This window comes from Bombus fervidus, chromosome 1, assembly GCF_041682495.2.
Source record: "Bombus fervidus isolate BK054 chromosome 1, iyBomFerv1, whole genome shotgun sequence".
NCBI classification, from domain to species: domain Eukaryota; kingdom Metazoa; phylum Arthropoda; class Insecta; order Hymenoptera; family Apidae; genus Bombus; species Bombus fervidus.
In genome coordinates, this window is record NC_091517.1 from 12,703,240 (window position 1) to 12,730,351 (window position 27,112).

At 41.9% G+C, this 27,112-nt stretch overlaps 1 protein-coding gene across 1 annotated transcript in view; it reads right to left on the bottom strand.

Moving 5' to 3' along the window:
* LOC139986584 (RNA-binding protein MEX3B-like) overlaps positions 1-26,005 on the bottom strand; it is a 61,233-nt gene extending 35,228 nt beyond the window's left edge. The window contains exon 1 of the mRNA XM_072002014.1: positions 24,520-26,005. Within this exon, the coding sequence (XP_071858115.1) occupies positions 24,520-24,820 (301 nt within the window). The 5' untranslated portion in view covers positions 24,821-26,005. The remainder of the gene's footprint in view (positions 1-24,519) is intronic.
* Between the last annotated feature and the right edge of the window lie 1,107 nt (positions 26,006-27,112).

The following is a 27,112-nucleotide window of genomic DNA, read 5'->3' on the forward strand; positions in this document are numbered from 1 at the left end:
CTACGTCAGTCCAGATATGAATATTGAGGGAATTAATTTGAATTTCGAAAACACAAAATGCTCAAAATCTCAAACAAATTCCTATTACCACGATTGTTATCGAGTTTTTAAGAAAATCATGTTCCATGCTATTCCGCTGTTCGATGCAGACCTCGATATCATAGAATCCGAGATCGAGACAGGTGATACGGGATCTGGTTTAGCTGAATAGAAGCAGCATCGATATCTTCGTGAAGCCTTTGAACAGACCTCCGCTGGGAGGCACGTAATTTTGACAAAGTAGTCGACGTCTCCTGGAGAGCGAGAAGACCAACAACGAGTTGGAAGCTGACGGATCGTCCAAGAATATCGGAACTGGGCGTCTTTTCGTTCTCTTTTTAGATTCAAAGCAGCACAACCAGCCGCAAAATTTGTCGCGAAACATGTCACAGTACGTGTTGGAATACAACGATATTTCACGCATAGGCACAAAAACTTTACACAGACACCCACACAGGCATCTGAACAGGACACTTACACAGATTATACTCATTACTGTATAGAGAGTGGGGTTCAAAGTATTTAAGGGATCATGGGTTACTACCTAAGTCTAGTCTGAAAGTAACTGGCAAACAATCAACAACTCTTACACACGTCGTTAATTATATCACTCGCTTGTATACATTTGGTTCTAAAGTTCTGTTTAATAAACATCAGTGAATATTATTTCAACACAAACATTGTGTCTTCCAAAGATTATTAATCTTAACTTTAAGATTAAATTCTAACGGTACGTTCGAGAAAATCAACGATATTTATATAAACTCATAAACTGTGCTTATCAAAACATAGATCGTAGTTATGGTGGATGCGTATTCGATTCAACTGATACCGCGTTCTTACCAATAAAACATGTGAAAAGACTGCAACGCACTTACAAAACGCTACATGTATATGTTTGATTATCTTGATATCGTATGTAGAATTTAGTAATAATTCGACGCAGAGTAGTTCGTAACGTAATCCTGGACATTTCGTGGCGATTCCATTAAAACGAAACAACGACATCGATACTTATATACCTTTGTACCTGCATCGACCCGACAGTTTTATGAAATAAACCAGTGTTTCAAGCCGCGATTGTCTACACGCTGAAATTTCATTCATTCGCGTACTTATTATGTAATAAATCGTGTATTCGTTCTGACACGATTCTGGAATATTGATTGGCAGTCTTGAATGGGGACTAGGTCGCATTACCAGCCGAACGACTCTATTATGACAACTTTGTTACTATTTATTTACACGTTGCCCGCATCCACTCTCTGACGTACTGATTCTACGTATTATCGGAACGTATAATTCATCGAATTATCACGAAGCATAATTATTGCGAGATATCTGGTCTTTGAATTCGCGATACGTGTTACTGTTATCTGCAAGGTTTCCTTGATATCACGTCACGGTCTATTATAATGCGGTTTATTAATCGCACTATTTTAAATGGACAGAACATTTTCGAAACAATGCCTAGGAAAGTAGCGCGGGTCAGTTTAGCAGAAAGTAATAATGCCACGAAAATGCATCCATGAGTGGAAATGGGTTAATACATTGCTCCTCTCGTGGGTCAAATAAAAGTGGCACAACCGTTCGACTATATTTGTATCTCGAAACTAGTAATGCAAGAAAGCGAATCCTACGAAATGAGAATTTAATGAATTTCGCCATTTTCTCGCTAAATATGAAGCGACCAAGTTACGTGACATCTGATGTACGCATAATTTTGCATATTGATTATTCATTCAGTTACTCTTTAAATGGCCCGCCTGCAAATTTTCATAATCGATAATATTTTAAATATTGCAACGGGCTGTGGATGAAAAGAAATCACGCTCAACGTAACTTTGTATTTTTCACAATTACATTATGACTAAAAGAATATTTAATATTTTAATGTTTTAATTCTGCAAGCGAAATTCAAACAAATTACGATAACGTCATTCTTAAAAAGTAAAACTCAAACGACGTTTCTGTATATCAACCTTTTTATCATTTCCATATATAGAATCTGTTACATGTTTTGCGACAGTTTATACATCTACATTACCAACAACACGCAATACTTCTACCGAAAAGCTACCCATTAACGAACTACAAAATTCAACAGTTTTTAACCCCAGACCACGAACATTCATAAAAGTTTTACGACTTAACGCAGCTTTCATGGATTTAATTATCAATTGCTATTAAATTAGGAACATGATAAATAAATAATAAAGAGTAAATAAGCAAATCATTTAGCACGAGAAAAATTACACATTAAAGAGGACATAGCGTATCGTAAAAGTAAAAATCTGCAGAAATTCAAAAATCACATATGTATACTAACCAAATGAATCAAATATGCATACGATGATTAATAATTATTGTCAATAACTATTTTATGCGTCATTTCCTTTCATTTCATTTGTTTCATTGTATTTATACCCCAGTAAATATTTTATAGATCTTAAGAAGACATTCTTCTAAGTATCTCGAAACAGCTTCCCAAAAAGTAAAGGAAAGCGCTCGGGGATGGATGCACCACGTGATCGGTAGTCGAAATTCCGAATGAAAGTGGCGCGCATGCGCAACGTTCGCTCCGTGGGATTCCGTGAATTCCACGACGCGAATCTAGCGCAGTCGAGGAGGGTGGGCCAGCGATAATCCAGCAAATTTCATTCCTAAAATGGGTAGCTGAACGAACAAAGACGGGCGAGCGCACGGAACTGTGCGGAAAAAGAGCGACCGCGTGGCGACGGACGAACGTACTGGAATGTAAAGACGTTCCTCCCGGCTGAGGCAACACAAAGCCACGCCGAGGCGTGCATGCAACGTATATACGCGCACACGATCGCTTTATCGCGTCGATGCGACGGGGGCGACAACGACAACGCCGCGGAGAAACCAGAACGACCCATACAGAGAGTCGCGCGACACATGCTGGGTTGAATCCTCTGGAGGCTGGAGGCGAACTCAAACGTTTGGTCGTCGAATTTCTTGAAAACGAACCGTATTTACGATCTCTTAAATCAGGTATTCTACAGTGGTCGTCGATCGATCAAAATTTAATATCGCGAGAGTATATTTGAAATTTTTCATTTTTCATCCTTCGACGGTCCGTGACTTTCGAAATTATCCTGCGATAGTCGTCGATTGAAATTTATTGTCGTGAAACTTCATTTGCTTGAAGACCATTCAATGGGACGTCTAATTTTGGAAAATGTTGAAATTTAATGTTGGAAATGTTTAGTAACGTGAACTTTGTTTATCAAAATTTCTCATTTCTAATCATTTGACACGAATGAAATGGAAAATGTTACGCATTTCCGTAGACTATTAAAAATTTCTCCTGTTCGATTAAATGAGACCAAGATTAAAATATAGAAATTTAAGGAACGACAATTCCCAGGTGGGCTAATAATCGTATTATGTATAATGACATAGCTAAAGATGTGAAATGTATTTATATTTAATAATTTGTTTATATTTCTTGTATCAAACATTTCATTGCATCGAAAAAGGAAATTTTCAATAACGCCAGATTAACTGCACTCTCGCCGATTAAATCCTCTTATCTGAACGTGAACCCGTACAATATTTGAACTAGAATTTAGATCGCAAGTAGTGGGAAGAATCAATGTATTACATATGAGTTAATGGATCGAGATAAATGGAATTCTTCTGTAAACATGCTGCAACATTAAAGGTTATATTGTGGCTGGTTATACGTACAATAATATTGAAGGACCTATCTTCAATACTATAGACTACAGAATAATAAAAAAAATATAGTTGTTGAAAAACAAATTGTGATATCATAATATCGGTTAAACAAAATGTTTTATATACATATTATGTTTATGTATATATATACATATATATATATATATACATAAACATGTATATAAAAGGAGATAAGGTGCTCATGCTTCTATCAGAAGTCGCGATGCCAACTTCGTAGGGGCGCAATAAATCCCTTCGTAGTAAATTGTATGTTGTATGATAACAACTTTATTAGAGGAATAAAAAAATATAAATAGAGAACTATGTTAGATATAAATCAGAGACACCATTTCGTGTTAAAATAGGCAATACTTTAGGCTTTAGAAAAAAATTTTTTAAATAGAATTTCAAATGCAGCATCGAACAAAGGAAATCCATTTTCCAATTAAAACAACTTTTTCAAGCATAATACGATCAACGATAGTCAAAACTCTAGAAATCAAATCCATGCAATGACGAATTCCGCTGTATAGATTGCGATTCTAGCACAAGTCGCTGACTGGCGACAGCGAATTGCAAGAAGCCTGGTTGAGCTTTTTGTTAGCATTTCAGCTTCAACTGTGCCATGGTCTAATCAAAGACGCAACATTCCATCTCCGCAAATTCAAGAAACCAATCTTATCGAACGACAATTAGCAACTATCTGTCAACTAAGAAGATCAATAATCAGGAAAGAAATAACGTGCAATATAGATTTACGAGTATAGATAAGTAATCAAAATTCATCCAACACATGTCAATTCTTTCAACGCGTTATCGTATGTCGTTCGACCCTTCCATCATAGCGATCACCGGTATCTTATTCTTCCAGGCAACGAAGGCTACGAAGAAGAGGACGACGGAAGGCGCGTGTTGCACAGGAGAGAAGATTCCAGTCGAAGAAGGGCCGTTCTGCCCCGCACATCCCACCCGTGGTTTCCGCCGGCCTTGGAGCCACTGAACCACTCCGTGGTTCAACGATTCGACGTGCCAGCGGCTCTCAACTGACCGATTCTCTCCATCTACCGTCTCCTCCGTATTTCTTTCCTGGTTCACGTTGAACGTGCTAATGGAAACCGACGAGAAAAAGATTAAATAAAAGCGAAAGTGAAGCGGAAAAACGAAGAAGAGAAGAACGAGGCTGTACCTGGTTAGGTGATACCGCGAAGACGGAAAGGGCTCTCTGATAGCGGGATTGTTGTGAGAAGATAAGGAACCTGGATAAAGCGCCGTCTAAGTCTGGATTTTCGCATTTGCTTTCTTTTTCAGTCTCGACCATTTCGTACCACCTACGCTCACCAACAGACAAGGAAAGCGAAGGTACGAGCTGATAGGAATCATTCCAGCTCAGGAAGGCGTACGTTGCTTATGTTTGTTCGGCTTCGTTTTTCACACGGTGCTCGCGCACGCACGATTCTGTCGTACGCACGCGGACCCAAGAGAGAACACGTGTATAACGTGCGCTGATAATCCAGGCAGAATCGTTGATAGGAAACGGGACTTGCTTGTTTCTAATAATACCAAGAGGCGTAAGAAACGGTTAACGAAGCGATCAGGATCATCCGGATTATTGTAACTGATAATTCCTTGATTGTTAACGATCGATAAATTAATCTCCGGTTTGCTATTACAAGAACCTCTGAATTAATGTTTCAGATCGTTAATGCATGCCACAGGTATTTACCGATGTGCATTGCTTGAGTAAGCATACGTATGCATAACTAATTGGATAAGAGGAAGGAAGGCTGCTATACACGATATACTTGTACGTGGTAATTTTGGCTAAAATGGTTTCCCCCATTTTTCTTCATTTATCTAATTAGCTGACCTAGAAAGTTTCATATTACCACTTCATTTTATGAGTAATTCCATTTTTCTAAGCAAAATGGAATTTTTTTACCGGTATCGAGAAAGACAAAGACTTGATCTAGAAATACATATCGGTAAATACGTGGCAGTAATTTCACTAATATAGTATATATTGTAAATATTGATATAAGATGAGGATTTTATAGAGGAGAACAAAGAACTCGATAGAAAGATTGTACAAAATAAGACACAAATATACATTTATTTATTACCAATAGATACTCATTTATACGCATTTCGCATTCACATCGAGAAAACTGCGTTAATTATGGAATAGTCTAATGCGATTGGTCCATCAACAATAAATGACATCTTATAAATTTATTCGTTTCCTACTTTTTCACTTATGCTTTCTTAGAAGCCACACTTTTGCTCGATCAAGCTATACATTCGTAAATCTATCGAGTACACTCTGCCTCCGTTACTCGGCTCCTCGGAAGAGCAACAGAGAAGAAGAATCGGCTGTTTGGTCGTTGGAACGGGTTTAGATTAACGCGTTGTTAAGTGACCGGATAAGTGAGCCACGCTGAAACGTACTGACTCCTTGTAAATCGGTCCGAGCTTCTCAGAAACCAGAGCCTAACCTCGCGGCGACTATACCGTGAACAGAAAGAAATAGAAAGAGAGAGAGAGAGAGAGAGAGAGAGAGACAAGCAACTCCCACAACACGAGCTTTTGAATTCAACGCACGAGCCGGACACCTTCCGTTCCTTCGTCCTGCCATCATCGCGTCTTTCCACGCACAGCCAATGACCGGCCCTCATGGCAAATACGCCACCTAATTTTTTTCTTGCTTTCTAAGCCTTTCAGTCATCGGCAGGAAGTGGCATATATGAACGCTGGGCTCGACACGCCGTGTTCCACGGCCAAGGAGGATTTTACCCCGGTCGCGATGCACGCGCGCGTACGTGTTCTTGCCGTAGGAATTCTCTTCGCGTGGAACGCGACGCTATTGGCGCTATTGCGGCGCGGCAGCAATATCTGATACGCGCACGCCTCGATGGAAACGCCGCGAGCCTTCGCCAAACGTGCGAACAACGACACGCGTTGTCCACGAGATTTGCAAACATTTTTCGGTTCATAGTTCTGCCTATGACAATGTATGGAAATTGATACAAAGTCGACGAAATGTGATTTATTGTTGTGTAAGTGAGTAAATATCAACTGAATATTGCATGTTGAATCATTTTCAACAAAATTTTCAAATCAAGACACGAAGGAATTATTTTTACTTATTCGATTTTTTATTTCGTACATGATAACCATGAAAATGGGTGTAGAATTATTTAGGCACGTTTCATTGTCACGAGGATCGGTTCAGGTCATGTTCAACACAGCTGTATTTTCGTCGTTGAAGAATGTGCTGGAAGGTTCGAGAAAACTCTGAAGAAGCCATCGTTCACGTGAATGGTTTTCTTCTTAATTTCTGGAAAGTTCTTTTTGTTTGACGAAACGGAAACGAAAATGGGAGATGGAAATTCAAAAATCAAATCGTAGTAGACAATTTAATTCTATTCCTTTGTGTTTACGGAAACATGCTGATTATGAATCTTCAATTATAATTCTATATACCTTCTCACCAATTATAACAAAGAATTTATATATGCATGGAACTGACATAGAATCAGAAAATCCTCCTTTGTAAGGAAAATGGTTCTCAAAGGAATACGCCAGAAAATACACTTAATATTAAAGTAGGAAATATTACAAAGTAATATAGATTCTTATTATACATGACTTCAATACACGTTATTCAATTACAGTTTCCTATATCGAAATTATTACAGCCGACGAATATCGAGACAAAAATTATTATACTACATCTTGTTTTACGCAGCATGCTCGTTGCTATCCAATAACATCACCTGGAATTTTTCACCCTTCATCGTGCATAGTCGTCGTATTTCACACGTCGCTCGAGGACAAGTTCAGAACAGGCCTTCCCAGGCCGGAAGAGTGTTCCCAGTTTAGATGAAGCCGCAGAACTGGCCACTTCACCATTCCACATAAACGTTCGGGGCGATTCGTAAAGCTTTGTGAAATACAGGTATATCCTCGTGCAGTCCTCAGGGACTCGGGAAGATGAGGTCAGGTCCGTAAGACACGAACCAGCCTCGAGTACCCTCGTCATGGAATAATCCCATAAATTCTCGTCCTGCCGAAGCAGGTCGACCAACTATAAATGAAAGAAACAGTTCGACCTTTCCTTCTGCCTCTACACGATTTGTCGCTTTCTCCATCGAACGTTTTGTAACATCTAGTAAGCGCTACTCCCTCGAGATGATCGTGTCTATCGTATCGATCGATCGATCATATCGAAAGGATCACACCGATCGTCGAGCTCACAACCTTCTTCTTGCTATAATATACCTCCTAAAATGTTTCAAACCACTTGCGGATGAATTATAAGAGAGACGACTCACTCGATATAATCTTCGAATCGACTTAATTATCCTCGACACCTGTCCGCTGCACAAGCAGACAGACTCGTGTGTCTCTTAGAACCCGATTATATTTATCCCGCCCATGGTTTATCGCCACCAATTAAGAGGCAATTTTTATCGCATTGTAATATACCGATGGCCCTCTCTTTCCCAATTATCGCGGATTATCCCACGATGACGTTGACAAAAGATCGGTAGGGCCGGGTGTCGCAGGTGCGCGCACCAGGTACTCGAGTGCGAGCACCTCCGGTGAGAGAGATGCACCTGCGGTCCGATGTGTGTGCGAGGGAGGTTCGGTAGGAGGCCGACGACTCTCGCGAACCGGCACTGTAGGAACGAACGAGCAAGAAGGAGGAGGAGGAAATAAAAAGCCGGAGGATGCAGACACAAATAGATTGCAAAAACATAATAATAGAGAAAGAGAAAGAGTGTGACGAGGTGGAGTGGTGGAACCGAAGGGGAAGCAGACAGAGTGGGAGGGCGATGGTACGAGGAGGAAAGAGAGGAGGAGATTTGAGAAGAGAGAACAGGAGAGGCACACGAGACGATTCCACGATGGGAGGAGGCAGCAGCACACGCTTTGTCTCAAGGCGAGCTGCTCTGCTTCGTGGCGGCTCTTCAAAAGACCGGACAAAGGAACGAAACGAAACGCGCGAGAAGCAGACCCAGCAAGCCGTTTCGCGACCAGTTTGAGAACCTCTTTCACTCGTCCACGACCTCTTTGTCTACGAGAATCGTGCACAAACATACTCGTGACTATACCACACGGACACACCGTGGACCCTGGGGATCTCTTCTCGCAACCTATTAGGAGTCGTTATCATTTCACCTCTATCCGACCACAGGAAGCACCGTGCGATGTCTCAAACTCGTCGTGAAAATGCGAGCGAATTTGCAAGAAAAAAGGACAGGCCGCGTGAAATTTCGACACAGCCCAAATCCATCGTTCGTTCGTCTTCACTCGTCTCTTTCTTCTTTTCGACGCCGAACATCGACTGGGATGTCCCACGATTTATACGTGTCCGAAGAAAGATTCTTGAACCTTTCTTCGGTTCGGCGTTTCATAAATCGACCGACGTTCTGGGAAGCTGAAACGAGTACCCGGAACGTGGGCCATTTTTGTGCGTTAATTGTGGAATTTGAAGGAACCGACTTATACCTCTCAATGCCTCGTCTCTTCGAAAATGCGTTTAAGGATTTTCTTTTAACCTGACCGGACCTTTATTTTCCCTTGGACCGTACTTCGTTTGCTTTTAAAATTACAACTGTCGAATTATTATGAGCCGAGATATAGGAAAGAGAGAAATTTGTTCATGAATAATGTTTACAAATCAAGATTCAGTATATACACGTTCTGTACTGCGATGAAATCACGGTGAATTGATTTTAATTTTTATTTAATCTACTGTCACTCCATTTTTGTAATTTCTTTTCAACCCGTTGATTGCGTCACTACTGGTATTTAAACAAAATTGTTATTTAAAAGACAGATTAAAAAATTCTTTGAATTTATTATTTGAGAAAATATGTGCTCAATATTTCATAGAAGTTTATTAAAACGGAAGCTGTATATTACAGTTACAGTACACGCTTAATCTTTGTTATTAATATTAATCCATCGTCGTAAACTAAATATATATCCGTTTTATTAAAACTGATTTAATTGAATGAATAAAGCCTGCAATTTCGCAAAATAAAATAGAGATGGTACATATTATCAAACAAAATCATGGCAACGTTTTAATCTAAAATTTCACACAACTCGATTTGTACCATGGCAATGGGGGCCGACAAGAATCCGAATCACGTGGCGCAACGACGCGAGGTTTAACATAGTTAGTGTCTCACTGACAATTAACGATGAATCGGGGCTACTCCGCCTCCTTTTGTACTCTCCGTGGCTCTTGCAGCCTCGTTAGCAAGCCACGCGATATAGACAACATCGCTACAAGAGACGTTTAACGTAATTTGCTTTCCAGCCGAATATAAAATCGGACTTGATTCGTTGAAAGACCGCGAGACGAGTCGGCCGTCTCTTCCAATACTTTCTTCTCGTTTTTTAAACGTTCTGGCGACAAGGAGGAACGAGGGAACGGAATATCGTCGGAATAAATTGTGAGTGCGTCCGTGTAAGGGAAAAGACCGAAAAGAGCCACCGATTTTATTTTATATACGAGCACGAACGTAAAGAAAAGACGGTGCGTTATGTTGAAGCAAACATAATACCGATCGCGTTACATGTCCCAATAACGCCAAAGTCCAATGGTTCCTCCGACGAATAATTGTAACGAGCAGCGACTTTAACTCGTTTCATGCACCATTGATATCCCACTATAAATATTGCGTCAGAGACGAAACTTTCATTAGATGAAGCAACGTACGGTTCGACTCGTTATCGAAGTAAAAATTTAATATTCTGTCAAAGTATGTTAAAGCGATACCGAGTTGACTTGTTACTCGAATAGTAGTTTCTTCATTTAGAGATGCCCTATTTTTTTAAACGTCGATTCGTTTCTGTTAGAAAGGAATTAAATCGTGGTCACATTAGCAAGGACTAAAACTGACCTACATTTGTCTGAAATTTGCCTGGCTCGGATTTATTCGTCTTCGCTATTACATAATTTTTAATTTCATAATTACAGAGGTCTCTGGTTAAAGAACTCTTAAGTCTATATTTTCTGCTGTATTTCTATACATTAATTGACTACTATCTTAAACATAGATTAATACCGATACGTTTCAACTAAAATTACTAAGATTACAAGTCAAAATTACTAACAAAATTGTACCAAAACATTGCTACCAATTGTATTTATATTAGCGAGAGAATATTTCTAAGAGATCACTTGCATCAGTTTAGTAATTCATCTCACCAATTTTTCGAACATTACGGAAATATTCAGGTCTAATAATTACTAAATATTTTCTCTTCTAAGCAAAGAAATATTCCAATATATTTTTGATTTTTAAATTTCTTCACAATCTCTCACATAGCCCAGAACACATTACCAGTTCTTTTATCGTCATTGGTCCCTCGAAAAACACAGATAACGCCACTTTTCCTTTCAAAAATACCCTAACCCAAACGCGATAACACGCTCAATTGCGCAACATCGAGAAAGTTATCTGGTGTGACACGATGCAGACGGGAAAAACGTGGATCGAAATCTTTTTCTCCGCTTCTCTCCGGCTGCTTGGAGGGTCTCGTGTAATTCAACCCTGTCACCCGCGTGTTAATTACCGTGCGGCACGAACAAAAGGTAGTTCGCACATCTCTCTGGCATACAGTAGGGTCAGCGTTAGGCAGATAGAAGTGGGTCAGTGCCGTGTGTGTGATTCGTCTTCCCTTCCTTTCACGTATCCTTCAAATTAGCTCACACGTCTCGTTAGACCGATCGCAGTCTGGCTGTCTCCGCCGCTTTCCCTTTCCGTAACTTTTGCGATTGCGTAACACCAATAAGAAAGCCTTAATACGTTACACATTGCAAGAGCTTCGCTATTTGCCTCCTCGTCGATCAATCGAGATAATACGAATGTGTTTGAATATCGATAGATTCTAACAGTTTTACGAGTTTTGGGTTTGGCTTGATACTCGACAAAAGAATACGCGATTGGAAAGTTCGTTCTCAGTTGGATAAAATGTATACGAATGTGTTACATAAAAGATTTCAAAATTTTATTAGCATTTTAAGGACATATGGCTATCATGATTATATTGGTCAAATTTGAAACTAATCTGAAAATGTATTCAGAAGATAGAAGATATTTACTGCCATCGTATATTAAATAAAAAAAACAAAAAAACAAAAAATAGCGAATAGCTGTATTAGCCATTTCGTAATGGAGATACCATTAACTCAAGGCAATCGATAGACACTATGATACAACAAGTAAGAAACATTTAACTACAACCTCAATAAATCTTCCGAGTGCCATAAACAACTGAATCCACACAATTGGACATTTTAATATGAACAAAACACAATGTCGAACGATAAACTTCAATTACCCTATAACATTCCAATTATATATTTTAAAACATCCTATTATTGGACCCAAAAAATGTTTCCAGCATCACTCGGTTTATGCCGTCAAACGATGGTCAATGCGAAAAAACGCGACAAAGAGCGGAGGTCTGCAGAAGGTGGGTCTGATTTTGCAAGACCGAAAGTCGAAACCGCGAAAGGGGCCAAAGAACGCGAAAGCGTCCGACCGCAAGAGGCGAATCTCGATTAAGCCTCAAACGCTCCGAGAGCATCGTGGAGCAATCAAAAACACCGAAAGAGACAGGTCCGCGTCCCGATGACACACTCCCAAAAAGAAGAGGCGCGCGCGCGCGCTTGGCGGTGGCAGCGTAACGCGCGCGCACCAGGTCGTACATAAAACTCCTCACGGCAGTGTTTTAAAGGCCAGGTAACACGGAACGGCGCGCTTTCGACGGCCAACCTTCGGCCGCACGATGGAAAAAGACAACAACTCGCGGTCGATCTCGTGGTCCGTATAATTTCATTAAACTGAAGCAAAAAACTTTGGGACACGATTTGCCTCTTCGAGATCGAGAGTGGACTGACGAGCCTTACACGATGGACGAAGAACATGACGAAGAACACGACGAAGAAGAAACGAAGATAGAGGGGAAAAAAGGAAGATCAGAGTATGAGAGGAAGCAAGATGAACACGAAGAATAAACGAAGGAAAGAAAGCAGACGAATGAGCAAGAGCAAGGTACTCCGCTCGCGAGTCACTGTGCGCTCGCACGTTGAACGCGCGATCCTCCGATTCCTTGTACAAGTACGTACATTGGCTTACGAAAGTATTTGCATTCAAGTGTTCATATAACCTGTTATATAAAATATTTTGAAATTTCATTGGCATTCTAACGAGACACGACTATTTGTCACGATTATATCGATCACATTGAAAACCAATGTGAAAATGGACATAGATGTATAGAAATTGAGATACATATTTGATAAAAAGATGAATAATAACCATCTTAAAAATGCTTCCCGCTGAATATCCAAATTTACCAATACGGTGGATAATTGATATAGATAATTGACTGACTAACTTGACTGACCAATGTAATTATGATAATCGAATCGCATAACAGTGCTGATAAAGCTCCGAAATGCTTCGTACAATATCCGTAATATATTCATGAAAGATATCTACAACTGGACAAATAGTTTCGTCGGTCTGTGTAGATAAAGCTTTTGTACAATTGCAAAGACGCACGAGAGTCACGGAAGAGACAGAACAGTCGCTGCACACGCATACAGGCGCGAACGAAGGCGAAAGGATGAAGCCCAGCCTCGGCTAGAAAGAAACGGTCGACCAGCGCAGTAGACACAGTCTTGAATCTTGACCTAGGACACGCACCGGCGACTACGTCACAGTTCGACGTACTACGAAGGCTCACAGCGCAGTATATCTTTCTCTCTCTTTTACTCTTTTACTCGATGCTGTGTGCTCGCCGCGCTGCTACCATACACTCGACATTCACACGGTTCGCCCAGGATGGAAAGGTCGACCGAGGAGCGAGGTCGAGGTTTTTCCTTGAACGGCGAGAAAATTCGTTCTCGCAGCTTCGCCGGAAATCGCCACGTGAGGTCTACGAGTTTCTGCCCAGCCTTTTTGCATGGCTGCTGCCGCGTACGTCATCGAAACTGGATCTTAGTCTACTAGACACACGAATCTTGTTATATACCATTCCTCGTTTTCACCATGTATCGGTTAATTACGATCGTTTATGCTCGTACGTGTCCTTTTTAGCTTTTTACATGGTCATGGTTTGTTGAGATTGATTGGCAACGGGTTTCCTTTATCTCGTGCTGATTTTGTTTTTTTCTAAGAAACGTTGGCAAATGATTAAATATCATAAAGGTAATTACATTATTACTTTTTTAATTGTTTTATTATTGACGTTATAGTAAGAAGGATATAAACAACTCTATTCCTTATTATGAATCATAATTATAGCCACTATTGATTGATTTTCCAATTAATTTCTAAAAAAATAAAATAAAATAATCCAATAAGAATATTTCCAATAAGAAAGAAACTTTTTTTGTATGTGCTACATGCTATTATCTATATGGTATTTATTATCATTTTCGTAGGAAATATCTCCTGTCTTATTGCGATATCATGATAAATGATGATCAAAATGAGAGTATTAAAGATAGGATAAGAGTATTAAAATTAAGATAATTATTTCATAACAATAAGAACTACAACATGGTAACAAAATCGAAAGCTACAACTTTCTTGAAATTATTTTGACTTAAATAAAATTGTATAAGGATAAAAATAGGGGGTCAATTAACTCGCCCTTAATTAATGTCAACATTATGTAGCATTAGCTCGGAACAAGTTTTTCCATGAACTTCAAGAGAAATCGATTATATGTAAGCCAGTTGTACCGACTTAAAGATAAGATTTCTCCGTTCTATGATATGAGACCTTGATAAGATACCAGCTAGATAACATACATTTAGTATCATTTCCTTCTTTGCATATGAAATATTCTTCTACTATATTTACATCATGATTATGTCTCATATATTTGGTTTTAGTTTTCGTCTTTTAATCCCTTAATCAATTAAACAAATTGATTATTTTCATCTTTAATATTTCCCTTCCTATCGTTAATGCAAGGAGATATTATGCATAAAAAACATCGAGTTTTAGTATAAGTATTTAATTTAATATAGCAAAAAAACAATCTTTCGTAATATTCATTTAAAAATTTAATAAATTATACCAATTGCATATAAATCTATTGTATCCTGCAAATAACACTGTTTTCAAATTGGAGATATTGTACGAGTATATGAAGATATCATAGAAGAAATGATACAAGGGACAAATCTTCGATGGAATTCTATTACAGGAAATGGTTTGTTTCTAAGTCTCAAACTATCTTAGTACGAAGTAGCTCCAAAAGATGTCGAAATTTGTCTATTTCATACTGAAATATTGAAATTTCTAACAAAATACTACGAGTAATACATATCGTGCATTGTTCTTTATATTTATTTCCATTTATAAGAAATACATCTATACCATTTTTCTACCGATCCTTTGTATGATAAAACGGTACAATTTTCCATTTCGTGTTTCCCTTTTCAGTATTTTATGCAGTCAATCAAATAATCACGGTACATTATAAATATTTACAATTCAAAGACTAATGGACTACGTGCAGCGTTTCAAAGATACGAAGCTCCAGAGGTACCAAACCGAAGGTAGGTAAAGAAAAATTTTTCGTGTCCCAAGGTTCCCAGGATCGAATTCCACAGTGTCGATCGGAGGGAGCGATTCGACTGACAGCGCAGCGACGACGCTTTCCTCGTCCGGACGGAAGTGCCACGTCGGGTGCATTGTTGCGAGCCGAGTGTACGGGACGCGGATTGGCCAAATGGAGCGAGAGAGACTCTCGGGCCGCCTGTGTTCGTGCATATGCTTACGCCTTGCCGTCCCATGTACGTGTAACACACGCATTAAACAAGAGAGAGTACCCGAGAGAGAGAAAGAGTGTAGGTGGGTCGGTTGCGAACCACTTCCTCTCGGGACGTGTGCGGTCTTCGAATAATCGGATACTCGTGCGTGCTGCATCGAGGAAAGGATGTACACCGTTGTACGTACGGTTAGAGAGAACAGCAACGGGAAAAGAAGAAAAAAAAGTAAAGAGGCAGGAGAAAAAGGAAAAGAAAAAAAAAAGGGAGACCGAAAAGTTGTTCGATGCTCGAATAACACTTGTTTGTACTCTTTTCATAAAGGGCCGGCGGTCTCGCGGCCGCTTTTACGCATGGAATAATGCGTCGAAACTCGATAATATATGTGCATCGTGGAATCACGATCTTCTAGGCGATGTTTCTCATTAACGGTACAGAAATGCACACCGTCGACCGGTGGCCATCGTCTTTCTGTACATGCGCAGGCGACAAAAAAGGAAATCAAACTACGCCACGTAAGTATATAGAGAGACTTGAATAACGTAGTACGTAGCAACGAACGAAAGGAACAAGTACTACTTGGTAAGTACAAAAACGCCGATCAGTTACACTGTTAAGTCCTCCTACCATGATATACATATTTGCAAAACCATCCCACGTAGAGGCGTTTTGCAAGGAAATCGCTCGTTTACAGACGAATAATCGTTGCATACGACGCGTGACGCTCTACCGTGGTGGAATTTCGCCAAGCCCGACTACATAGACCAGAGACCTGGTATATGGTTGCGCTACGACGCGCTCGACCGGCTGCTACTATACCGTCCCATGATAAAGAGAGGAAAAGAAAGGAGACGGGACAAAGGTCTGACAAAGGAAGAGGAGGAGGCGCTGGTGTAGAGAGAAGGAAGGCCATCAGAAGAGGAAAAGAGAAAAGCATCGAGCACGAGGTTAGGTGAACCCTCTTCGGGCCGCTCGTGTGCACGTCGTTCGTTGGATATTCGATATCGCCCTGTGTATCCTCGAGTATTGGCCCCACAGCCTGTGCTAGTGTGCAATAAACAAAGACATTTTCCACTTCCGATGGCTTGGCAGAGCCACTCGACCCTCCCAGAAGCGAAATTCTATCTTATCCTGTCTCCCGGCATCAACGAGATTCGTTGCCTGACAGATTTCATCGAAGGGAACCATAACGAATTGAGAGAGAATCTATCGATCAGTTGTTAGTAGATTGTGTTGACGAAAATCTTTTCATTCCAAATAGTGAAAAAGATTGATCTATGTATGAGTACGATAGAACTTCGTTTATATGAATCTGTTAGCAGACAAGTACTTTATATATATGTGTGTGTAATTGGAATTCATCTTGACAACTTCTGCCACCTATGATTTTTCGTTGACATAACAGAAATTCACGTTTAATTGTTTGTTTAATCTAAAATTTCGCTTTGCTATTATACAATTTATCTTGATTTTATTTTATTACACTTTATTATTCTTACAAATTATATGGAATTCCAATGTACATACATATAGAAATTTCGAAACAATTAGAGGATCGTACATGACAGTAATTTTAATCATTATATCCATTTCTTACATCTGTACATATTTCTTTAATGATTGCGGTAAAGTCACAGCATCATGCGAAAAATATAAATCTATCAAACGTAAGAGGAATTCTTTCCTTTAGTTTTCTTACTTCGTTGAAATCCTTCATAGCAACGATTTTCTAATAGTTTTAAGCAAAATATATTTATGATATAGGTTCGACACAACGAGTCAAGGGAAATAACCAATGACACGTTTTCCACGAAAACTCGCTAGACAGGGCAAGACGCGTGGTCACCTGACCTACGATGAGGTTTAACGTCCCTATTAGCGGATGTCATTTGAATGGGAATGTAATAAAAGTCGCGTGCAGCATAATTTAATTCAAGGTCGTGCACACTCGCTTTCGAGCAGATGCAGAAGAACGCAATTACCGGGGACCGGCCGGCGTGTAGAGCGTGCTTCTGTACGCTTGTATTATAATTATACATGCGCGTCGTCGCGCTTTTTATCAGAGAATAATATTTCGTGGCCGGAGCCGTGGCTCGTGACGGGTCTCGATTCCGAAAGAATTCACCGGCTGCCGGCCGGTCGACGGTAAATTATGTGGTATGCATAATTGCACTCAATGAAATTTGCGTCTCTGCCGCTTTGGGAACCTCCTGGTCCCCGTGTCTCGTTCTCCTCTTGTGCCCGTTCCCCTGCCCGCGTTCCCTTATCAAACTCTCATCACCGTATTATATTAGTCGGCGTGTCCTCGTCACGCGTTACGCGCAACTGAATCATGCAGCCGCGATGAAATCGTGCCGAATTGAGAAAGCCGCGACGATAAATTACGGGATAAGCTGATGGAAATTACGCATTCAGAGATTTTTCGAACGAGAACCTGGTAAGACGAGCACACGCGCACGAGGGCTACTTATGTATACAACGAACACACGTGAATATCTAAAAGAAGAAACAAAGTTCGTGGAGATAGCAAAGGGCGGTTTGAGAGGCAGCGACCTCTGGTCGAGGGTAGTCGTTGCACATGGCAGACAGAATAAATAAAAAAAGAGAAAAACCGCTCATTTCAGCCAACGCGCTGTAAACATCTGCTAGGCGGGGGCACTTTGGCCCGCGAGTGGTTCTCAACCAACGCAGATTTGGTCCTTCGAAATGCATCGTCGACAGTTTCTATCGCAGTCTCATCCCCTCCAACCAAATTCTCTCCCTTTTCAGCTCGTTTCTTTTTCTTACCCACGATATTTATCGTTTACCTCCTGCATTTTATACTCCTCGTCCCCTCGGTCACTCATTCCCTAAGGCTTAAGTGTCGATCGAGTTTCGAGTATGAGAACGGAAAGAGACCCGGTGTGGGTCGGCAGCTGCTTCGAAGACCAACAACCAACAAAGGCAACAACCACCGTACCCTATCACGGGTCGTTACTATATCACTACCACTTCTATCGCCAATATGCGCGTTACCGATTTTCTCCAGTTTTCCTTCCTTCTTGAGGGACATTTCAAGAGGAACGCAGAAAAGTTCAAGTTACTTCACTCGAGCAGCGTTTTCAAGAAGTTGTATGTACGAGATCGAATAGCCACTGTTCGAGAATCCGAGATCTCGTTCATCCTTCTTCGATGTCGGTGACGAAGCTCAAGGTTTCGACGGACAGAGAAAGCGCGGGAAGTTTCGACATCGTCGGCCGCAAATTGAACCGAGGAGGAACGGGCGAACGATTCCACGGCCTCGAGAGAACCGACGGAACGAGATGAATGTCGAGGCACAATCGCCGTGCGTGACGAAGTGTGTCGTTAGCGACGAAAGAAAGAAATTCGACGACGATGACGACGATGCATTTAAAGGAGAGCTCTCTTTCTCTCTCACAGCTTTGAAATTCTTCTCGCCGGCGGAAACTCTTAATTTTGTGACCGATGTTGCGGCCGAAGGAAAAGGGACGAACTTTCGAAAACGATCATGGCCAAGGCCCCGTGTATGGGTCTGAAATCGTACGTCCGTTTGTGCTCGAAACAATTTTTAACATAATTGCGCCTTTCCTCTTCCTGGGCACATGTATATCTCTCTGTCATCGCGTTACACCGGAATTATTATGAATAACAAGGAACCGCAATAATGACCGTTACGACGTTTTCAAAGGAGACAGTTGGTTTTTTAGTTGTGGTCAAACGTGACTTGATCTACTTGAGAAATGACTATAACAAATGGAATTAAATGTATAATAGAAATAGAAATAGAAACGAAGATAGATTTTTTTCAGGGACGTTAGTTGATACGACGAGATTTCTTTTAGAAGAGAACACACGTGAGTTTACCATTATAAATTTGTGAAGAGCAAATAAAAGTCATATACACTAACGTTTTCGGGATCCGCTCCTCCCCCTATCTCGAAACTTATGTAGCGTTTGACCATACCAAGCGAACAAGTCGTAAAATACTGGGAAAAGATTCTCCCGTCTCATGGACAGCTTTTTACGAAGGCGCGTGAACAGTGGTAGGGCCAGTATGGGTCTATTAACACGGTTTCATCGTCGACACAAATCTTCCATTTCGGTGGAAAAAGTAAGCTGGCGGTAGCATCGGGCACGTGCTGCCGTCACGATAAAAAAATGTCTTCTCTTCCTGCCATTCGAATTTCTACTAATGTTTCTTTCACGTATCATTGGGAAACGATACATTAAACGTTGTACAGAAGTCAGGAACACGTCGCCGTTCTGTACTCATGGCATACACACACAATCGAACGACATTTCCTTCGTGTTACGGTTATGTGCGCGACGAATAACAACTACACGCGTTCGAGCTTCTATCTCGTGTACCGGCTACAAATAAACCAGCCTCGATAACCACGTTCGCCTATTTCGTTAAACAAACAAAACTGTCCTCTAGCAGCTGGCACGCGTCGCCTCTTTGCTTTTCCAGCAAAGACGGAGAAAGTTTCGCGCTTCGAGCGGTCCTATTTGCAGGCTGGATCTCGTGTATATAACCGGTGCTGTTGTGCCGTACGTACGGCGACGTTTGCGCACGTGTGTGCGTCACGTTTAACAGAATCGAGGGACGGTTAATAGCGAAACGCTTCTTCCTTCCTATCACGACGAAGCAGCAGCAGCAGCAGCGGCAACACGCAGCATCGCGCGCGCCACAGTTCGCGTCGCGCCGGTTACGCGACGCTGCAGCTAACGACCTGGATAACCAGCCGTGATGTTTCCAAAGTAACGTCATCGTTCGCCGCGATGCGACACGAGGCGACGAGTCTGACGACGGAGTCGCTCATTACAACTTCCGGCCCAGGAGAGCGAGCCAAAAAGAGAGCGGCCCGAGGGAATGAGAAAGATGGAGAGAGACAGAGATCTCGGAGCGGCGATGGTGGGGACAAGAGAATCAGCAGAACGGCGCGGCGGACCAACTGGTCGACGGAATGAGACAGAGCGCGAGCGTGAGTAAGACGGACGGTGGGGAGGGAGAGAAGGAGCGAGAATCGAGCGAAAATGCTCAACAAATAGCTACATCCTCATAATGGAACGGCGTATCAAACTCATTAGACATCATTATCGAATCGACACGATTACGTTCCGCAGAAAGATCCGATCTTCCCGTTAAAATCGAATGATCGGCTTAGATAGACGCTCGATCGTCATCATGGGCGCTGATACGACGCGCGTACACACATCGTACGTTGAGAAATCAGCGTATTAGATATACACGCTAAAGACACTCTCTGCATCCGTCGAGAAATTTAGGCGTACGAGAGTGCGGGAACCCGTCGCGTTAGAGCAATGATTCATGCCAGGTATGTTAAACTGGTTCCGAGCGGACTGCAGCCGCTGGAAAAAAGGTTCGTAGCCCGATCTACGAGACACAATGCAACGTTAGAGAGAAAACAGCTACGTGGACGTATGTAGATCCGCAACCCCGACCCCGCTACCGTCAAAGGGTGGAGTGGTTGGGAAAGCAGGAAGCGAACGGATTTTATGTAAGAAAGGAAAATCATAATGCACAACTATACGTGTCTGTTCGAGGAAAATAATTGGAAACGTCAACGAGGAATCCGAGATTCGCGTTACGATTTCTTCGTATTATACCCCGTGCTTCATCATATAATTTTCTGCATAGTACAGTACCCAGAATAAATTTCCAGATAAACGATTCTGCACGTTATATTATTATAGACGTAACCTTGCTTCTAATCGATGGTTCTATACGAGTGTTGGCTGATTTAAAAAAATACCAACGACTAATTTCACGTGGTAAAAATACCAGCCTCGTAATATATAATAAATGAGAATATCGATTTAAACGTAGGTACGGCGTAATCGTTCGATGAGTACGCGCTGCGTACGCCACGCAGAAGCATCGAGTCAGTGCTTACTCGCGCGCGTTTCGGTCGCACGACACGCCAGCGGTTCTCAATCTAAAGATCACGGCGTGTAAAGAGGATGCGAGAAAGCCCGGCCGAACGGAAGACACGATAAGCACGTACGGAAATCCGTAGCGGGTTCTGAATTTAAAACACGAACAGTCTTGACACCGTTCTAAGTGTCCGAGTCTAATGTTATTGGACGGTCAATATTAGCGCGCTTCACGTGATGAGCGACGAGCACCATACGGCTTCCTTTTACACGCCACCGTTTTCCCTCCTATCGAGGAATGCTTTAGGCATCGCTGGAACGACGGCGTTGCCAGGTACGTTATATTCAGATATAATAAAACGTTATCGACCAGATATCGGGGCCGAGCAGCTCTCTTCTCGCGAGCCGTAGCAAAATAACATCGGTGTAATAAGGCACGCGAGACATTGAACTCGACTGAAAAACAAGGACTAGATACACACTATTTTATCCGATTGATCGATTCTTATAATCGTCGTAATCAACGCTAGATAGCCAAGCGTTGTTAATAAAGTTATTGCATATAGGAATATTACATAGAATGTTTAGTCGTAGGAGAAAAGGAATGGAAGACGAACTTAGTATTTTTATTGACTCGAAGTGTCGATGAATGCATATATAATATGTCAACCGTAGACTGGCAAGCGGCCAATTTCGAATTTGCAAAAGTGTATCGTGCGAGGTAAATTGCGCTCACTCGTTTCTACGTGACGACAGATGCGGTGGAGGTGGTCGAGAACGAGCTGTAGATGATCGATCTATGGCACGTGCTATCGATAGGCGCGATCCTTCCGTGTGTGTTTGCACGCGTTTTGTATTCCATCGAACTTATATCATGGAATATCAAATATACAACAGAGATCAAACTAAAGAACATTTCTTTCGTTCTTTTTCACTTTTCAATAGCGTGTAAAATCGTATCGAGATAGGTCAAAAATAAAAATGCAAATACACAGAGTACGAGTAAGCACTTTCGAGCGAAAAGAGCCGTTTCTAATCTTCAACATTAATCGGTAAAAGCATGAGTCTTACGAACGTAGATAAAGTATAGGCACGGTATTGATGATTGCGAACGGAGTTACGTGATTATTTATCATGCGCGCGATCTTTGACAGATGTTAAGATTTAAATGGCAAGCCACGTGGCGCCGCGCTGCGGCATTCTAGGTTTTCTCAATTTCGAAACGCTTCACAAAACGAACGATACTGTATATACATATATTGTGTGTCCTGTTAGTACATGGTTTAAATTCGTTCGATAAAAGCAACCGTTTTGCTATTCAATGGAAAGATTATCTTTTCACGGTGCACATCGTAGAAAGAACACAGATGCGTTCGTTAGCCATGACTGACCTTATACGGCGAGAAAGATCCTTTACTTCTCGCGTGCTCAATGAAACACAGATTATAAAAAAACGAAAATTGTCATTTCACGTCATTCAGAATGGACGAAACGAAAGACGCTAAGTTATTGACCGCGACTTACCGGTGGACACTGCGGTATAAAAAGGTCGGAAGTAGGTACGTAGCGTTTGTGTCACGTACGTGTCTGTTATTTTTATTTGTAACAACCGTGCTTTGACATTTGGAAAGAAGGAAGGTGCTCGTAAAGATTCCAGCCTAACGTTTTGTTTGAAATTCTCTAAGTTTAACGGTCGTCGACGTTTCGTGTCCTTTGACGAGCGGCCGGCTTTCAACCACTGTAAACATTCTTAAATCGCGACGCAACAAGATAACAATAATTACCATTTACTCGTTTAATAAACTGTATAACACGATATATCAATAAATCAAACACGTGTAATCAATTACTTTCGCATATCGTGCATAAAGATTATTATTAACAAATTGATCTTTTTTTTTTTAGACACGTTGAATAGCAAGTAAAACAATTCTTATCTGGCGTGATATTATATCCATTAACGCGTGTCATGCGAATTTCTAGATGCAGCGACATCGCAGCATCGTTTAAAGTATGACGTCGCTATTCTTGACACCTTTCTTGGAAACTTGGGTGTAGAAAAAAGAAAAGAATATACCAAGACGGTTGCGGCACGGATAAAAGAACGACGAGCTCGATTTTAACGTTCCAAGGAACGCCTGTGCACACTAGCGAAGGTTACGAAAATGTCATCGGTCTCGAAACACTTAACCGTGATGTATAATCATTCTTTATTTATTTATGAGGTCGATGCGCAATACGCAACAAATTGTATGTTAAAGTTGCTTCTATGTGCAGCTTTTTGTTCCCTTTTTTCTTGTTTTCATTTTCTAACTACATTTTTTCTTCTTTTCTATACATATTACGGAACAAAGATAAACGTAACTAGGCTGATCGCAAAGGTAGCCGATGAACGACCACGACCTACGACAGAGTTCACTGTACGACGTTCCACCGAGCTTCAAAATAAATTTGCTTTTCGAAGTTAGATTGGTTTAATTGCACCATTACTTGATACCGCGTTTCTCGCGCCACGCTCACGCCCGTGCCAATGAACTGTCAGTGGTGCTATACGCGACAGATTCCGGTAACGAGAAATGCAAAATAACGTACTACGTGAATTCAACTTACGTAAACATGTTACAGTAAGACTAACTCGACAACGTTATTCACGATCGTTTCAACATTTATCGACCGACCTTTGAAAAATATTTTACGTTCACCCACACACGTATAAAATTACCTACCAAGGGTTTTCAACGCGTTCGCGGAATTTCTATGTATATCTGCTAAAGAGTACAACGAATATCATTGTTGTCGTGCAGTTATATGCGATTCAAGCGATTCCAAGGCCCTTACGTTAAGCCCTCGTATAATCACAATTTATCGAGATTAAACGCTTTACGTTTACTTTTTGGCTATAAAATTTATCGTTCGTCGATAAATCGTTATCAATTTTTTCGAGTATGTGTCAGATTTGTGACTGTATTGATTACTTTGTAACGCGTAAAGAACAATGTTCAACGATCGCAAGAAGGAAATCCGCCAGTTTGCGAGAGATGTGGAGGTTATGTTCGCGCTCTTACCTTGTCGGCCGACGATCTCTGCCACGTGCTCGCTGCTAGGTACCGGCACACATTCGGTCATGTTCTGGCTCTTCTTAGAGCGTGCCTCCTCGAAAACGCCTGCTGGTGTCGTTTGTAGAGGATCCGGATCGTTGGTCGTTCCAGTGCCGGTTCCTGTGCCAGTGCCCGGGCATCCGGGAGTACCCTCGAGACCGAGCATAGATAACTCTAATGCCAATTGCAGGGCTCGTTGATCCTCCAGAGAAGCGGTGCCACCGCCATTCGCTCCACGATCCATTTCGCTGAACAAACTTGTTGGCATGTTGCTCGGCTAAAGTAATCGCGTTGTGTCGCACCGGTGAAGTCAATTGTACGTTGATACGTTCACACAGATAGTATAAATCACAGTTTCTTTATTCACCGACTTTTCACTATTTCGATTATGATATAGTCTCAGTTCTTTCTTCACAGCCCGTGTCTTTCCTTTCTTTTCCTATTTCCTTCTCCCGGTAATACTTTGCTATTGTAGAGTAATGGCCGAATGATGTTGATCGAAGACGGGTTCTTCGTAGACAGAGACTAACTCGAAACGATCGGAAAACAACGAAACATAAGCGCGCGCGCGCGTGCACACTACACACACTATTATTTAGGACGAGGACTATAGTGGCTGCTACACCAAGAAAATCGGGCGATCTACTCTTCTCTCGTACGCGGTCACGAAGCGTTTAATGTTCGTAGGAAAAACAACGATGCACCGTACAAAAATAAAATCGTCGCCTCGCCGGTGATCGTTTCGTTCGTCTTCTTCCTTTTTCGTCCGGGTCCTCTGTGCCGCGCGTGTGTACGAGCAACGCACAGCGTGAGTGTTATTCGTACACTGGAAACGTGTGGGCTACTACTCGTCGTAATCTCGTGTCCACAATCAGCACGTCTTTTTCTCGTCGTTCAGTCTCTCTCACTCGCGCGCTTTCTTTCACCGCGTGCAAAAGCCGTACTACGAAAGTGGCCTTCTCGATATTCGCACTGGTTGGAACTGTGTGTTCGTTTGAGATTCGTGTTATTTAAGAGCACGACTTGCAGCCGTCAAAATCGTCGCTCGCGATGTTCGTGTTTCTTTTTTTATTTCCTTTTTGTTCGCGTATCTGTTTTTTACCGATACAATATTATTTCGTTCGTTCGTCTACTCCTTTCGGTGTTTCTCTCCCCGTTTCGTTCGCTCTCGTTCTCCCCTTCGACGGAACGACCTAACGTAACGTAACGTAACGGCGCGTGTATCACGTTTGGGAGGTTCGTCACCGACCGACTGACTAAAGCGTCCGAGAGCGTCGTCGCGCGACTGAAGCACTGAAAACGGAGGCAAGGGGCGCCGCGCTCTCTCTTTCGTTCCTTTTTTCTCTCTTTATCTTGCCCGCTCACTTGCGTTCTCTCTTGCTCTCTCCCCCTTACCGCGATCTTTCCTTTCGAAGGCAGGCGCGTGCAACTACCCTCTCGCTCGTGTTACCACTGCGACTGACTGCGACGTACTGCGACTGCGGGTGCTAAAGCCGGCGCGCCGCCATGTGCCGGACGCCGGCTATGCATCCTGCTGATTGGTCAACACGGTCACGTGGCACCGTACCACCCCTCCCCACCACGTTCGGCCAACCGGCGCACAAAGTACCAGCGCATCTACCGGCCGAGAGCGCCGCACTTCGTTCGCCTCCAGATACGGGCGCGTGCACTCGTCCCTACCGGCTTGCAACCCCCTCCGTGTTACCGCTCGTGCTCTCTCGCCTCTTCGTCAAGTTTCCCTATGGATCTCTGCTGAAGCACCGGCTGCACCACCGATTTTCAACGGCGGTGTTTGCGAGCCCGGGGCTGCCCTGGGATCGCAGCTCCATCTCTTCGTGATAACGCGAGACGCCATGATCAAGGGATGCACTTTCATTCCGTCGATGTTGTTTCGGTTAATTTAATTACTCACCGTCAATATCTGTACCTTCAGCTATGTTTGATTGCAGTTTTAATTAACGAATATAGCCCCATTCTTTTTGACAGTTCCAGTATTTGTTTAATCTAGCTTTCGAGCTCGTTTACCTTGTTTCTTTTTCAATTAGAAAGTGTATCGATAATTGACTTTATTTTAGAAAAGATTTAACAAACGTAAATTGGGTTGTGCATTCCAGGGTATATACTTGGTTTAGAATATTACAGTGGCAATACTGTATTTTCCAAGATTATTCGTTGTATCGTTCACGGTAAATCTCACGATACGACACCCTTTCCTATCCGCAGTCCCGTCAACGACCTCTGTCTGCATATAGGGTGCCTAGCAAACGCATTCGTCGGTACTCTTTTTCGGAGTGCGTGCAGTCACTGCAGCAGATCGGCAAAAGGAAATGCAACGGGAAGGAAATTTACGATTCTCGAGAAATAATAGTAAGGTATCGTTCGAGTCGTAAACCTTAGTTGGATCGTTTGAGACTCCTACCATGCTGTAAATTAGATACGACATCAGGAATAGTTCGAAGGAAATCTGTATTGTTGCTTAGTATCAAATATATAAAAGTGTGATCCTTCTGAGTGGCCTCGCTTGTTTGAAACTTAATTACCCACTGTCTCACAAGGTTGC